Source organism: Tursiops truncatus, chromosome 13 (assembly GCF_011762595.2).
Source record: "Tursiops truncatus isolate mTurTru1 chromosome 13, mTurTru1.mat.Y, whole genome shotgun sequence".
Classification (NCBI taxonomy): Eukaryota; Metazoa; Chordata; class Mammalia; order Artiodactyla; family Delphinidae; genus Tursiops; species Tursiops truncatus.
In genome coordinates, this window is record NC_047046.1 from 73,299,824 (window position 1) to 73,314,424 (window position 14,601).

A 14,601-nucleotide genomic window follows, 5' to 3' on the forward strand; every position below is an offset into this window, starting at 1 on the left:
CCAGTGTCGTTGGGGTATTTGTCTCCCTTGGTGCACGTCCTCCCATCATCCTCCTGGACGTAGCCCTCCCGGCACTCACAGCGGTAGCTGCCCAAGGTGTTGACGCAGATGTGCATGCACAGCGTCTCGCTGCTGGTGGCGCACTCGTCGATATCTGGGTTTGAACCAAACGCAGAGAACGCTAAGACAGTTTCACAGAGATCACTTCCAACACAACAGGCGACCTTAGGCTTGGCCCTTCTGTTAATGTCTGCAAAGGACACTCTGACAGACCTCTGTCACTGAAGCCTGGAACAAAGCAGGAAGCTAAAGATGTGGGCCATTCGTGACAAGAGCACTTCAGGCAGTGTCACCATGGTTACAAACTGATCAGTGATGGGGTTCCTGGTTGTGGCTTTGCCGCCACCAATTCTCGTGGCTTGGTGCAGGTACTGCTAGCCTCCGAAGTTCTCACCATAGAACATGGCAGGGAAGCCTGCCCTAAATACTTCTGCAGGGCTCCCTGGAAGAGGAAATGAGATAACAGATGGCAACACATTTTGGAAAACGACTATCGTAGAAATGATTTCCTGCAAAGACCCTAGTGTGCCGAGGGTTTTTATGTTCCCTTTACAACCAGTGGTTCCTAACAGCATGGTGGTGACCCAAGGCCACTAGGAACGGCTCCTTCTCAGTTAGGAGACGTGATGATACCTGGGAAAAGGCACTTCTGATAAAAGAAAATAGTCATAATGGGTCTAACGGAGAGCGTTTTCCCCAGGAAATTTCAGCCCCATCCATGACCCAAACAGACCCCTCCTGAGTGGTGGAAATGAGCCACGACACCATCAAACAAGTAACCAGAGAAAGTCCACGTGAACTGCGCACATCACAGACTTGCCCCCCTACTGAACGGGTGGAAACAAAGCCATTTCCCAGCAGGGCAAGAGAAGGAGGCCCAAACCCATTTCCTGCTCACTGGCTGAAGATACTGGGTGGCGGCCAGGACACACAGCCCCAGACTGTGCACATGTGGCCAGCGGACGGAGCCCAACCTTGCGCTCCAGGATGCCGACAACGTCCCAGCCACTCCCTGGACAAGCTGCCTGGGACCCACCCCGGCAGGCCTGTGTGCCCACGAGGGGCATGTGGTCATCTGGATGTTCCCTGGCAGTTCATACTACGTCACCCGTAAGCTAAGCTGTCACAGCTGCTGCCTCCTCTGCAATTCCCCAGGCTGACCACGTCTGTCCACGTGCCCCTGCCTTCAACCTAAGGGCAAGGCTGCCTCTACTGTCCACAGGGGGAAGGACAAGGTTGAAAGGAGAGAGAAACAGGTGGGACTCTTAACAGACTGCTAGTGTTGCTGGTCCCCAAGCCTCCCAAAGAAAAGAAATGGGTACCAGAGCTACCGCAACTGAAATCAGAGCCCTGGCACCTGGGACCTCGGATCGTGGTACACACGGGTTTACGGTGCTCTCTGCAGGAGAGCCCACGGGTCCCCCTCCGTTTGCTTGGTGGTCTCAATTCCATTCCTGTTCAGTGGGGGGCGCCATGCCAGGGGCCACTGGGGAGAAACCAGGAGAGCTAACACCTAGAACCTCTCTTAAGTGGTGCTCTCCAGAGCCCCCCTGGGACGGAGAAGGGGGCTGCTCATCACAGCTGCTTTATTTTCTATCCAGATGCCTCTGCAGTCTCCTAAGTTCATCTTTGAGCTCATCCTCAAACTGCACTGTGCATCTGTGCATATGCAGATTTCTGCATCCACCCTCAGAGTCTCGAGGGGAGGCCAGGAACCTTTTTTTTTTTTAAGCCATAAGCCCAGATGTTTCTGAGACAGTTTAGACATGCACTGACCACACTTTGATACAAGCAGTTCCAGGGTCCAACGACCATAAACCTGCCTCAGAACCCAAGGAGTGCAGGGCTGGGAAGCCTAGTGAGTGAGGGGGGAGGGAGCAAGCTGGTGGCGATGGATGATGCTGGCTTTGCTCAGCTGTGCCCCGGGGGCTGGCGTCAGCTCCCTCTGAGTCATTTCCAGCCTGTCTGCCATACAGACACCTCCTCTTTCCCAGTCTCTCTTCCAGGTCATCTTCTGAGAGGAGGCTTATTCTTGTTTCGTTCTTCCTGCATTTTCACATTTCTGCCCCCTTACATTCTGTTTCACCTTATTCTAGTTTTCACTTGGTAATATTCCCCTTCTCCTGCTCTTATATCTCACTGCCAATTAGGATCTGACTGGTACCCACTCCCTGAAGAATCCCTTGGTCATCGTTTGTTTTAATAATCATGGTGAAAGGTAGTGACCCCTAGAATAGTACCAACCCAACTCCATCCAACAAGTATCAGGATGTAAGGGGAGGCATCCAAGTGGCTCCTGAGAGCTGGTCCCCACTGATGAAGAATGTTCCAAAGAATCATCAGAATCTGGCACATCCTCAGGACCCAAGAAATAACGCGCAGCACCAACGCACCCAGACAGTACGGCTTCTCCCGCCTCCGGTGCCTCTCCCGGTCATATCGGTATCCTGGGTAACAAGTACACAGCACTCGGCCGAAGTTATCCGTGCACTGCTGTTCACAGGGAGCCTCAGCACATACATCATAATCTGAAAAAGAAAAGTGTGAACTCAAAACCACCACAGTCATTCACTAGACGGAGGCGGGGCCCACCCAGCCCTGGTCGGGAACAGACTGTCTAGGCTGCATTCCGCTCAAGGGGAACGGTGGTGTGACCAGCTATGTGTAGAGGGAGTTAACTCTTCAGGCCATGGGGCATCTTGCAGGAGGGCTGCAGTGGGTAACTGAGTGCTCAGAATCTCAATGGTTAAATGGAAATATCACTTGTGATACTCCCTGGGTCACCTCACCATCCTTATTTTTTTCTTTCTATAAGAGCATCACTACAAACTTTAATGGTGTATTGATTGGCACAATCTATGTAAGAAGAATGTGCTTACCATGTAAAAGTAACCTCAAATAAATTCATCTAGCGCAAAGACCTTCAAACCAAAGTATGCAATCCCTGCGGAAAGGGAGATTGTCCTGTGGGTACTTGGACACATATAAATTCAGGAGGGTCAATTTACAGATATTAAACTTTCATGTTTATTCTTTCTAAAAACTGATCTACTTGAGCATTTCCACCATGATCAAGAGTCACTGTATTTCTCTTTTGCTGCCTTTCCTTTTTTCATTTTAAATAGAACACCTTTAATAAAATATAATCCACATAGCACAAAATTTACCCTTTTATAGTGTGCAATTCAGTAGTTGATTTTTGTCATTCATCCAGAGAGCAAAGAAGCTTTAGGTGGCCAGGCTCTGCTGAATTACCTGGGGGCCTGCTTCCTCTTTTTCACCAACTGCTGGAGAGACAAGGAATTCCTTCCAGCTGAATACTGAACAGCCAGCCCTGGCTATGGGCACTGGCGTCCTAACGTGAGGGGCGGGGCGGTGCTGGAAGTCAGGCAGGCTGGGAGGAGCCTGAGGGAGGCTGACTGATGTCTCTGTGCTGTAGGCATGCAGATGGGGTGGGGGAGGGTCGATTCTGCAGGGTGAGCAGCGTCTGGGTAAGGCAGAATGGCCAGAGATCTCGTTCCAGCTCTAAGTCTGTGCAAATTGGGGTGGACGCTCTATTCGTCGAGAACCAGGGCATCTCCTCTTTTCTCAGTCCTTACAAACAAACTAATATTTAACGAGTCTCTGAAGGGACTTTGGCTCTAAGTCAGGAGGCTCAGGCTGAACATTTACTTCCAGACTAGACCCAGCATCTCATTAATCACTGCACTGTCTCCCCCAGGTGCTGACAGATAAACTATCGCTGGAAACAGAGTGAGCCTGGCTTTGCTCTGCCACATGTGAAAGTGGAACGGGTGGGCTGTCAGCCCCCGATGTGGGTGGGGTCAGCGAGACAAGGATCACGCCAATCTCAGGACGACCTGGAAGGCGGCCCTTGCTAAATACTCCTCCCCACAGATGGGATTCCAGGCCTGCGCTTCCTGCATGTGTCCCTGGTCAAATGCGTTTTCTTCACTGAGGCATCACCTCTAGGCAGCCCGTGTTCTGTGCTCTTTTCGCTCAAGAGCAAGGTCTCAGCCGTGATTGGCTGTGGGCTGCCCTGCTCGGCCAGCTGTACCCGTCGTCCAGCAGCTGCCAGGGAGGGAGGGGAGGAAAGGGGCAGAGTCAGGAGTCCCGTGTTGACTGCTATGCTCACTAAGACCTGTGTTGACATATGTGTGTTAATATACGATATTTGTTTTTCTCTTTCTGACATACATGTGGAATCTAGTAAAATGGTCTACATGATCTTAATCGCAAAGCAGAAACAGAGACAGAGATGTAGAGAACAAACAAATGTAGGGACACCAAGGTGGGGAAAGGGGGGAAAGGGGCTGGGAGGAATTGGGAGATTGGGATTGACATATATACACTATGGATACTACGTATAAAATAGATAACTAATGAGAACATACTGTATAGCACAGGGAACTCTACTTAATGCACTGTGGTGACCTAAATGGGAAGGAAATCCAAAAAAGAGGGGATATGCGTGTATGTATAGCTGATTCATTTTGCTGTACAGTAGAAACGAACACAACATTGTAGAGCAACTATACTCTAATAAAAATTAATTTAAAAAAAGATAGCAAAATGCTAAAAAAAAAAAGAGAGAGAAAGAAAAAGACCTGTTTTGAAAAACAGCGGCCCTGATTTCCTCCTCCCTTCCAGCTGCCTTGAGGTACCACTTCCAGCTCCTGCGGCTGATTCTTTTATGATTTCCCTCTGCATCTCTAAACAGCCAGCTTGCATTGCTTCCTCCTCCTCTGTGTGAATACTCTTTATGGATTTCCAGTCATGGACGAGACACGTTCAGCTTTATCACGGTTTCCTCAACCACGTCCATGCTTCCTACTCCTGCATTTTGCCCCTGTCGTTACACTGAAATTTTGGTTTTATAAGTCTTCAGTGTTGGCAGCATAATGACAATATAAAAGCTACTTTTTGCTAAGCCTGGAAGTATACTCTAATTCCCTATCCTTTCTTGAAGACCGTTTTGTTTTCCCTGGAATTAAAATAATTATCTAGTACCACATGCACCCAATGTTCATTGCAACACTATTTACAATACCCAAGACATGCAAAGCAGCCTAAATGTCCACCAACAGATGAATGGATAAAGAAGATGCGGTACATATATACAACGGAATATTACTCAGCCCCAAAAAGGAGCGAAATAATGCCATTTCCAGCAACATGGATGGCCCTAGAGCATATAACACTAAGTGAAATAAGTCAGAGAAAGACAAATACAATCACTTACATCTGGAATCTAAAACATAATACAAATCAGTTTATTTACAAAACAGAAACAGACTCACAGACATAGGAAACAAACTTATGGTTACCAAAGGGGAAAGAGTGGGGGAGGGATAAATTAGTAGTTTGGGATCAATCGATACACACTACTACATATAAAATAGATAAACAACAAGGATTTACTGTATAGCAGAGGGAACTATGTTCAATATCTTGTAATAACCTATAATGTAAAAGAATCTGAAAAATATATATATACAACTGAATCACTTTGCTGTACAGCTGAAGCTAACAATACTGAATATCAACTATACTTCAATGAAAAATAATTATTATTTTGTATATTTGGGGGGGTAGTTGTGAACTTTCTCTCTTAGCTTCAAACGTCCACTTCCATGAGCTACTTTGTGACTGGTACCCTGGAAACCACATTTCTGCCTTGTTGGCTGCTGGCTTATTAAGTACTGAGAACAGGGCTGGGAGAGTGAGCAAGGTGGAAGAGGAGAGAGACTGAGAAAGGTCTTACAGGATTTAAAATTTTGAAGTCATGTGTGCCTGACCCTTATGGCTAGTTAGGGCATATAATTCTAGGTTTGGAAAGCTACCTCAGAATTCTGAAGGAACTGCTCCCCTGTCTTCTAGCTTTCAGTCCTGCTATGGGTAAGTCCTATAAGATTCTAATTCTTGATCTTTCAAATCTCATTTTTCCCTCTTTGAAAAATGTTAGTATTTTCTTTTTGCCCCAAGGTATTAACATTTCACAATGACGTCTTTATGTGGGACCCCTTCAATTTTTGGTAGGCTCTTTTAATCTAGAAATTCATATCCTTCAATTCTAGAGAATTTTCTTGAATTATATCTTTAATGATTTACTCTCTTCTTCTTCCTCTGTTCTGTGTGGAACTCTTATTTGGATGTCGCATCCCCTGGACTGGTCCTCTAATAATATTCTCATACTTTTCTTCTACTATTTTTTTATTTCTTTGATCTTTTGCTCCAGGTCCTGAGAGATTTTCACAATCTCATCTCCCAACCATTTTCCTGTTCTCATTTTATCATGCTTTTAATTTCCAAGGATTCTTTATTTCTTCTTTGAATGATCTTTTTTTAATAACACCATGTTCTGGTCCCATGGATGCTATATCATTTTTGTAACTCACTGACACATAAATGGTAGTTACTTTGAAGCTTTCTTCTTTCTGTGTGGTGTTTTCTCTAAGACTCTTTTTCTTTTTTTCCTGTATGTTTCTTTTGTAGGTTTCCCTCTAATGACTGGTGATCCTTTTCCTGTTTGGACGTCTGCTGTAACTGATTCATGGTTAAATACAATAGCTAAAACATAAAAAAATTATAGCTACATAGAAGCAAAGCTATAAAATTAGCTAAATATTGAAGAGAAGGCTATAAAATCAGCTAAATAGAAGCTCTTTGCATGTGGTAGACTTTATAAACACTGGGCTTAATTTTTTTTTTTTAGCATCTTTACTGGAGTATAATTGCTTTACATTGCTGTGTTAGTTGTTGCTGTATAACAAAGTGAATCAGCTATACATATACATATATCCCCATATCTCCTCCCTCTTGCGTCTCCCTCCCACCCTCCCTATCCCACCCCTCTAAGTGGTCACAAAGCACCAAGCTGATCTCCCTGTGCTATGTGGCTGCTTCCCACTAGCTATCTATTTTGCATTTGGTAGTGTATATATGTCCATGCTACTCTCTCACTTCATCCCAGCCTCCCCTTCCCCCTCCCCGTGTCCTCAAGTCCATTCTCTACATCTGAGTCTTTATTCCTGTCCTGCCCCTAGGTTCATCAGAACCCATTTTTTTTTTTGATTCCATATATATGTGTTAGCATATGGTATTTGTTTTTCTTTTTCTGACTTACTTCACTCCGTATGACAGAGGCTCTAGGTCCATCCACCTCACTACAAATAACTCAATTTCATTTCTTTCCATGGCTGAGTAATATTCCATTGTATATATGTGCCACATCTTCTTTATCCATTCATCTGTCCATGGACACTTAGGTTGCTTCCCTGTCCTGGCTACTGTAAATAGCCTGGGCTTCATTTAAGTGATTTGCCTGGTGCATTTCAATGTCAGTTTCTTTAGGACTTTTTTTTTTTTTTTTTTTTTTTTTTTGCGGTACGCGGGCCTCTCACTGCTGCGGCCTCTCCCGTTGCGGAGCACAGGCTCCGGACGCGCAGGCTCAGCGGCCATGGCTCACGGGCCCAGCCGTTCCGCGGCATGCGGGATCCTCCCGGACCGGGGCACGAACCCGTGTCCCCTGCATCGGCAGGCGGACTCTCAACCACTGCGCCACCAGGGAAGCCCCAACTTTCCATTTTTGATGGTTTTCCAGAGACCACCAGCTTCCTGCTCTGTAGCTTTTCCCTCTACAGTTCCTCTGTTTTCACCTGTCCTATTTCTCTTGGCACCATTCTAACTCAGATCTTCAGAACCTCCCTTGTAAATCCTCATCTCAAGATTCTTCCCTCTTAAGTCCACTCTATGTAACACCGTCAGGCCAGTAATATTCTGAACGTATACCTCTGTGAGTGTCACTACCTCGCTCACAAAGCCTGTAAATTCTATGCTCATCAACATTAAATATAAATGTCTCACTCTTGCATTTGCGGTCTGGTGTTCTATCCCTGAGACTACGCTTCCAACCTTAAGACTCATTTATGAATTCCTTACAATTTGATAAGGAATACACTCTTTTCCCCATCATCCCTTATCACATCCGTGGCTTACTGTTACGTTTTTGTTTATTCTGTTTTCACCCTTTATAATGTCCAATCAACTCCTCCACTCTTACTCTCAGCATTTTATTACCGTTGATACCCTATCTAGTTTCTCAAGTCTCAATGCAAACGTCACTGTTTTAAGAAGACTTCCTTGAAGTCCTCAACAGAGTTTAGTTTCTGCATCCCACCAATCCCCACAGGACTCAATCCTGCTCTGCCGTATTTGCTGAATGCCTACTCTGTGCCAGGCTCTATTCTGGGAGGCATGAAGTGGTATGATGAAGAGCACAGGGACTGGAGCCAACCCTCCCCACTCTGCCACTCTCTCTGTGATCCTGAGGTCTTTAAGACTCAACTTCCTTACCTGTAAAATAGGGAGAACAATAAGATCAGCTTCACAGTGCTTTTAGGAAGATTAAATTGGATGATACATTAAGCACAGTGCCTGACACCTAGTCAAAGCCTGACCTGCATTTTAGCTTCTTTTACTATTAGTTCTAATGATTGTTTGGATAGCTGAAAGGAACTGCGTCCCCTGGGGCAACCAGCACTATTCTCTTCCTACAGTTTAGGTACAATTAGTAGTTGCTGAACTAGAACAAATCTGATTACCCTACCCCCTGGGCAATGTAGATAACACTTATGGCAGGGGTTGGCAAACTTTTCCTGTAAAGGGGGCTAGATAATACTTTTTGGCTTTGCAGGGCTTTGTTGAAGCTACTCAAGTCTGCTGTTGCAGGGCAAAAGTCGCCATAGGCAATATTGAAGTGAATGGGTATGTCTGTGCTTCAATAAAGCTTTATTTACAAACCAGGTGGTGGGCCAGATTTGGCTCACAGGCCACAAGTTGCTGACACTTAAACAAATGAGGCAACAACACTTTTAAATTGCAGCTTCTACTCGCTAGCATATTTGTTTAGAAATTCTAGTCTCTTCCTATTATCTGTAATGGCTAATTTTAAGGGTTAACTTGGCTAGGCCACAGTACCCAAGTATCTGGCCATTTTTCTAGAATTTTCTGCGGAGATTTGTTTTTTTTTTTTTTAAATGAGATTAACATTTAAATCAGTAGACATTGAGTAAAGCAGATTGCCCTCCACACCGTGGGCTGGTCTTCTCCAATCAGCTGAAGGTCTAAATAGAAAAATGATGGCCCTCCATTGATAAAGAGGGAATTCTGCCAGCAGATGGCCCTTCAGACTCAAACTGTAACTCTTCCTGAGGTCTGCAGCCTGCTGGCCTACCCTGCAGATTTTGGACGTGCCCGCCTCTACAATCTCGGGAGCTAGTTCCTTAAAATAAATCTCTGTTTCTCTGGAGAATCATGACCAATACACCATCTTTTCTGAAATCCTACACTTTGCATCCTTGGGTAACAGAAACTTTTATGATGAAAGATACCTTTAGTCATAAACACAAACACACACAAACACACTGACTTATTCCCACAGAGGAAAACAAATCAACTTTAAAAAGTGTTCTAGTGAAAAGCGATAGAACAGAGTTAATTACGGCAAAGCAACTTTCAGCACTTGGGACCACTTTTCCTGGAAATATTCAGTTCTAAGTTACATTAATCTTAGGTGCTGACAACGTCTTACTGTAGGGTGAGGGAGACTGGATTTAGGCTTAGATGTTTGAAACCACAACACCTATCATTTAAAGAAATTCTAAGCATGTGGTATCCATGTAATGTGTTTTTAATCAGGTTGGGCAAGGTCCTTAACTAGGATCTTAAATTGATGGGCCTAAACTTCATTATCTTTCTGTATCTGCAAAATTGAAATATAAAGGACTCAGCTGGTGGCTGAGAAAAGCTGGCTTATAAAAGAATGCAATTATTTTGACCTCTGTGTTTTTTTTTTCCCACCGAGCTCTAACAGAACTAGCTGGCAGTGAGAAATTCCGTCTTGGAGAGACCAATATAAACCAACGTATGTGAAGAGATTTCCTAACCAGCCTTCCTAAAGCAGCTTTCTCAGGGTTGACAGCTATGGTTTAATGAACTCTTCTGCAAAAGAGAGCAATAAGTAAGAAGGATTCATTTATCTCTAACTGATAAAGAAACTGCTCCCTATGAGATAATGCAACATGATTAGCTTGGCTGGGCTCCAAGTCTACTAGCAAGACCTGGATTCTTGGCCAACAGTGAAGGAAACTATTTCACATTACCTACTCACCTGTCCCCAGCCCAGCCCTGGGCACACTAATGTCATGCTCTTCCAACAGTTCTTAGTGTTTTCTGTATCAGTGCTCTGCCTGGAATCTTTTACAGTTCTCCTCCTCCTTCTTGTCTAAGTCCTGGGCAGCCTTCCTCATAACCTAGCTCCAAACTCCTCACCTTCTCGAGACCACCTCTGACCGCCCTGGTCTCTGGGACTATGTGCCCCTTCTGCAATATGCATGTCTCTACTATGCATATTGTAGTTGTTAGTAATAAGAGGAACCACGAGTTATCAAGCACTTAATAAGAGCCAGCCTCTGTTGCAAGTACTTTACATGCGGTAATCCTCTTAAAGTCTCCACATGAGTCAAGTACTAACACTTTCTGCAAAAACTAAGGTTTAGAAAGTCACGTGCCCAAGGTCACAGCTAGCAGGATGTGTGTTATGGACTGAATGTTTGTGTCCTCCTGAAATTCATATTTTGAAACCCTAACCCCCAGTGTGATGGTATTAGGTGGGGGCCTTTGGGAGATTATTAGATCACGAGGGTGAAGCCCTCATAAATGGAATTAGTGCCCTTATAAAAGAGACTCCAGAGAGCTCCCCTGCCCTTTCCACCATGTGAAGACACAGCAAGAAGATGGCTGTCTATGAACCAGGAAGCGCTCACCAGACACTGGACTTTCCAGTGCCTCGCTCTTGGACTTCCCAGCCTCCATACAGTCTAACTTATTTTTGTCACAGCAGTGCAAATGGATTACAGCAACATGGAAGCATGATTATAATCCAGGTCTCTCTGATTCCATGCCATCCACATGCTGTCTCCCAGCTTGAGGGCTGGGCCCACATCTTACAACACTCTGTCTCTTCAGTGCTGGGCCGAGCAGTGTTTGCTGATGATCAAGGGGCTTCACGTTTAGCAGATGAAAAGCAGGTAGAGAGGTTGGGGAAGATGGCTGTGTTCTAACTGTGCATGAAATACTGACTAGGGAATTATAGCCTCTACAACACAAAACCAGAGATACAGGAATTACTCAATATACATGTAAACGCTATGTAATGATTTAGATAGAGCCTGACATGTATAACCAAATTGGCATTAGAAGAATTTAAAGCCAAAAAAAGAGAGAAATTACACATGCATGCACCGATAACATACATATGTTCCGTGTACATCTGAACTTTACAAGACCTCTGGTTATTAGTCATAAACAAGGTGAGAAGATATAATCCATTATATTACATACCTTCTGGGATGCATTGTCCAAGGACAAATTTATACCCTTTGCAGCACTTCCGCCTAAGAGACAAACAAAATGTGATATGTTAAAAATAAAATTCTTTACAATTAGCGAGTTTGAATGAAATAACTTGTGCCCAGGAAGAACTGAGGCATAAAGGAAAGTCAGGGTAGAGGGAATCTGAGATAAAAAGAAAAAATATTATCACTACCATATGACCCACACCTTTTCCCCACCTAATACAGGACATTAATCCTTTGAATCCTATGAAGTGAATTAACCCTGAGACTTCAAGATATTTATATTAGATGATTAGTGGCTTATCATCCTACAGGTCAAGGATTCACATGACTTGCTAATTATGAGCTAATTATAGTAACATTAGGCTAATTATAACATAATGATTGATAATTACCATATAATAATTAGGTAACTAATTATTATCAAGCCTGGGACTGGAACCCAAGCATTCTGACTCCCCCCTCTTTTTTTTTTTTGAAAACACCTGTACCACATAAGGTACCTAAAGATACCTAAAGTATCTGAATTTTAAGAACGGCTAACAGGCAAATTTTAACATAAACATCCAAGACTTACATCTCTGCCCAAGAAATGGCATCATCAGTTCCAAATGCAAATCCCCACTGTAGGGATCATATCTCTGGTATGGAGCTGTGAGCTCCTAAGAGACCTGCCCCCTCTGCAGATAACAACAATAAACTCTGGACAAAACAGAAGCAAACAACTACCTGATGATTCTGGAGAGTTAAAGCAGACAGATTTAGGAGGAGAGCTGAAATTTTCAACAAGGGACTGACAGAGGGTAATCTTCCTGCTTTTTAGGGCTTTATCCTGTCTGCAGATCACAGTTGCCATGTGGAAGTTAAAAGCCTGAGAGAAAACCTGCAGTATTTTTTGGCCTGGTCAAACAGAGGACAAAGCCTTGGGATCCAGAGTCATGAGAAACTGAGAAGGAATCCTGGAAAGGATAGTGCTAGAGAAGGAGAGCCCGGAATTTTGTGTAGAAACTCTGTCCAAGTCTCTGGTAACCCCTAACCCATGTGTGTGAGAAGCAGATCCAAAACATCTCAGCTAAAGACAAAAGGGGCTGAATGAAGACTTGAGCTGCCACTTCTACAGGCCAGTTTTCACTTTTTGTCTAATCAAGTTAACTGTCTGCTAAAAGGAAAATATCAATACTCTTTGGACGAATATATCAGGATGCAGGGTCTCTACAACACAACATGTATAAATGTGACCTATTCTCAAGGGAAAAGACGATCAATGGTGTGAACTCTAAGATAACCCAGAGGTTGGAATTATCAGATGCAAACATATAACTATGTTCAATGATATAAAGGAAGATATACTTGTAATGAATGAAAAAGTAGGAAATCTCAGCTCTCCATCTCTCCAGTCTCCATCACTTTTCCCTTCCCTTCTCTCCCAGCTGGTTTCTAAGTAAGCTTCCCTTTACCACTTCCAACATCAGTGTATGTTAAATCAGAGAGCAAGAATTAACCAGGGCCCTGGGAATCTGCAAATCTCAAGAACTTACCAAGATATTTTGAGTTGACTATAATGGTTAAACTACCATTAAAAATACTCTTCTTTGTAACCCTAAGAGAAATCAGATTCAAGGTTATTCTCATCGCAATGTCATTCTGACTCATTTGCATTTGGATATGCTTTCCAGGTGGAACACAAAGGGATTAAGTTTAATAGGATCTACCAGCTAGGAACTGCATATCACCTGCAACCTATCATGCCACCTGTGTTAACATGTCATCTGTATATACGAATCAGGGGCACAAACCACTGATGTGGAAAATCAGGCATTATCTGTGTCTTAAAGTAAGTTTCCACTTTCATCAAATGGCTAGAACCTTCGACCGGACTAGACAAGACCTTCTGTCTCTAATAACAGCATTATTTTCTACTTTTGCAAGTCAGTGTAATCTTACTGGTCAAATCAATTTTTGTGAACTGGTCTGCTAAGTGAATGACCACTCATAGGAGAAACTTAAGCAATCTCTTCCCCAAGCTTTAAAATTTTTATTACTTTATACAATTTATAAACATCACATCGAGTACGAGAACATTCTGATACCTAAGTGGGTTTAGCAGTATTACCTCATTCCTTCCTGTAACATCTCACTTGCAGCCCAGATGCAGCAGATAATCCTACTTCCAAAGCAAAATAAGTGGGTTTCCATTATAAAAACAATGGCATTTGGGATGCTCCCAAAGCAGACTTGAGTGAAATAGCTAAGCTCAACCCCACCCTCAACAAAGGATACATTTGCCTGCCTGTACTTGTCCACTCAGTATATATTATTTTATAATCTCTCATTGACATATTTTATGTTAAAAGGAAATACTTATGTGTGTGTAATTTACTGGTATGAGCGATCTGGGGCAACGTCCAGAGTCTTCCAGTTAGACCTAATTCCCCAGTATCTGCAACCACATTGTAATTTTACATGACAGGAAAAGCCCGTGGGGTATAAATTTATGATGATTATTATTTGTAACAGTGGTAGAAGACCTACCATTACATTCTATGAAATAAACTCTGCCTAGTTTTCCATGGTTTAAGAAAGTCCAAGTTCTAGACTTCCCTGGTGGTGCAGTGGTTAAGAATCTGCCTGTCAATGCAGGGGACACGGGTTCGAGCCCTGGTCCGGGAAGATCCCACACGCCACAGAGCAACTAAGCCCGTGGGCCACAACTACTAAGCCTGCGCTCTAGAGTCCACAAGCCACGACTACTGAGTCTGCGTGCCACAACTACTGAAGCCTGGGTGCCTAGAGCCCGTGCTCCTCAACTAGAGAAGCCACCACAATGAGAAGCCTGTGAACCGCAATGAAGAGTAGCCCCTACGTGCCGCATCTAGAGAAAGTCCGAGTGCAGCAACAAAGAACTAATACAGCCATAAAATAAATAAAATTAATTAATTAAAAAAAAGAAAGTCCAAGTTCCTAACAACCAAAAAGAAAACTGGCTTAACAGAGCATTCATTAAAATTTCACGGATATTACTTACTGTATTACTTAAGGCTGTCCTACAGAAAACTATAGGAGGAAGCAGTGCGCTAGATGATTCGAAACGCGAGTGATTCATGAGAAAGTTGGATGGAGGGGC

The 14,601-nt window shown here is 43.7% G+C and overlaps 1 protein-coding gene across 4 annotated transcripts in view; it reads right to left on the minus strand.

The window, feature by feature from the left end:
* The window catches only part of CCBE1 (collagen and calcium binding EGF domains 1), a 244,326-nt gene that overhangs the window by 37,698 nt on the left and 192,027 nt on the right, over positions 1-14,601 (minus strand). For all 4 annotated transcript variants that reach the window (XM_073790784.1, XM_033837809.2, XM_073790785.1 and 1 more), the window contains 3 exons: positions 11,464-11,516; positions 2,454-2,588; positions 2-154 (listed from right to left, as the gene is read on the minus strand). In XM_073790784.1, the coding sequence (XP_073646885.1) occupies positions 2-154; positions 2,454-2,588; positions 11,464-11,516 (341 nt within the window). The remainder of the gene's footprint in view (position 1; positions 155-2,453; positions 2,589-11,463; positions 11,517-14,601) is intronic.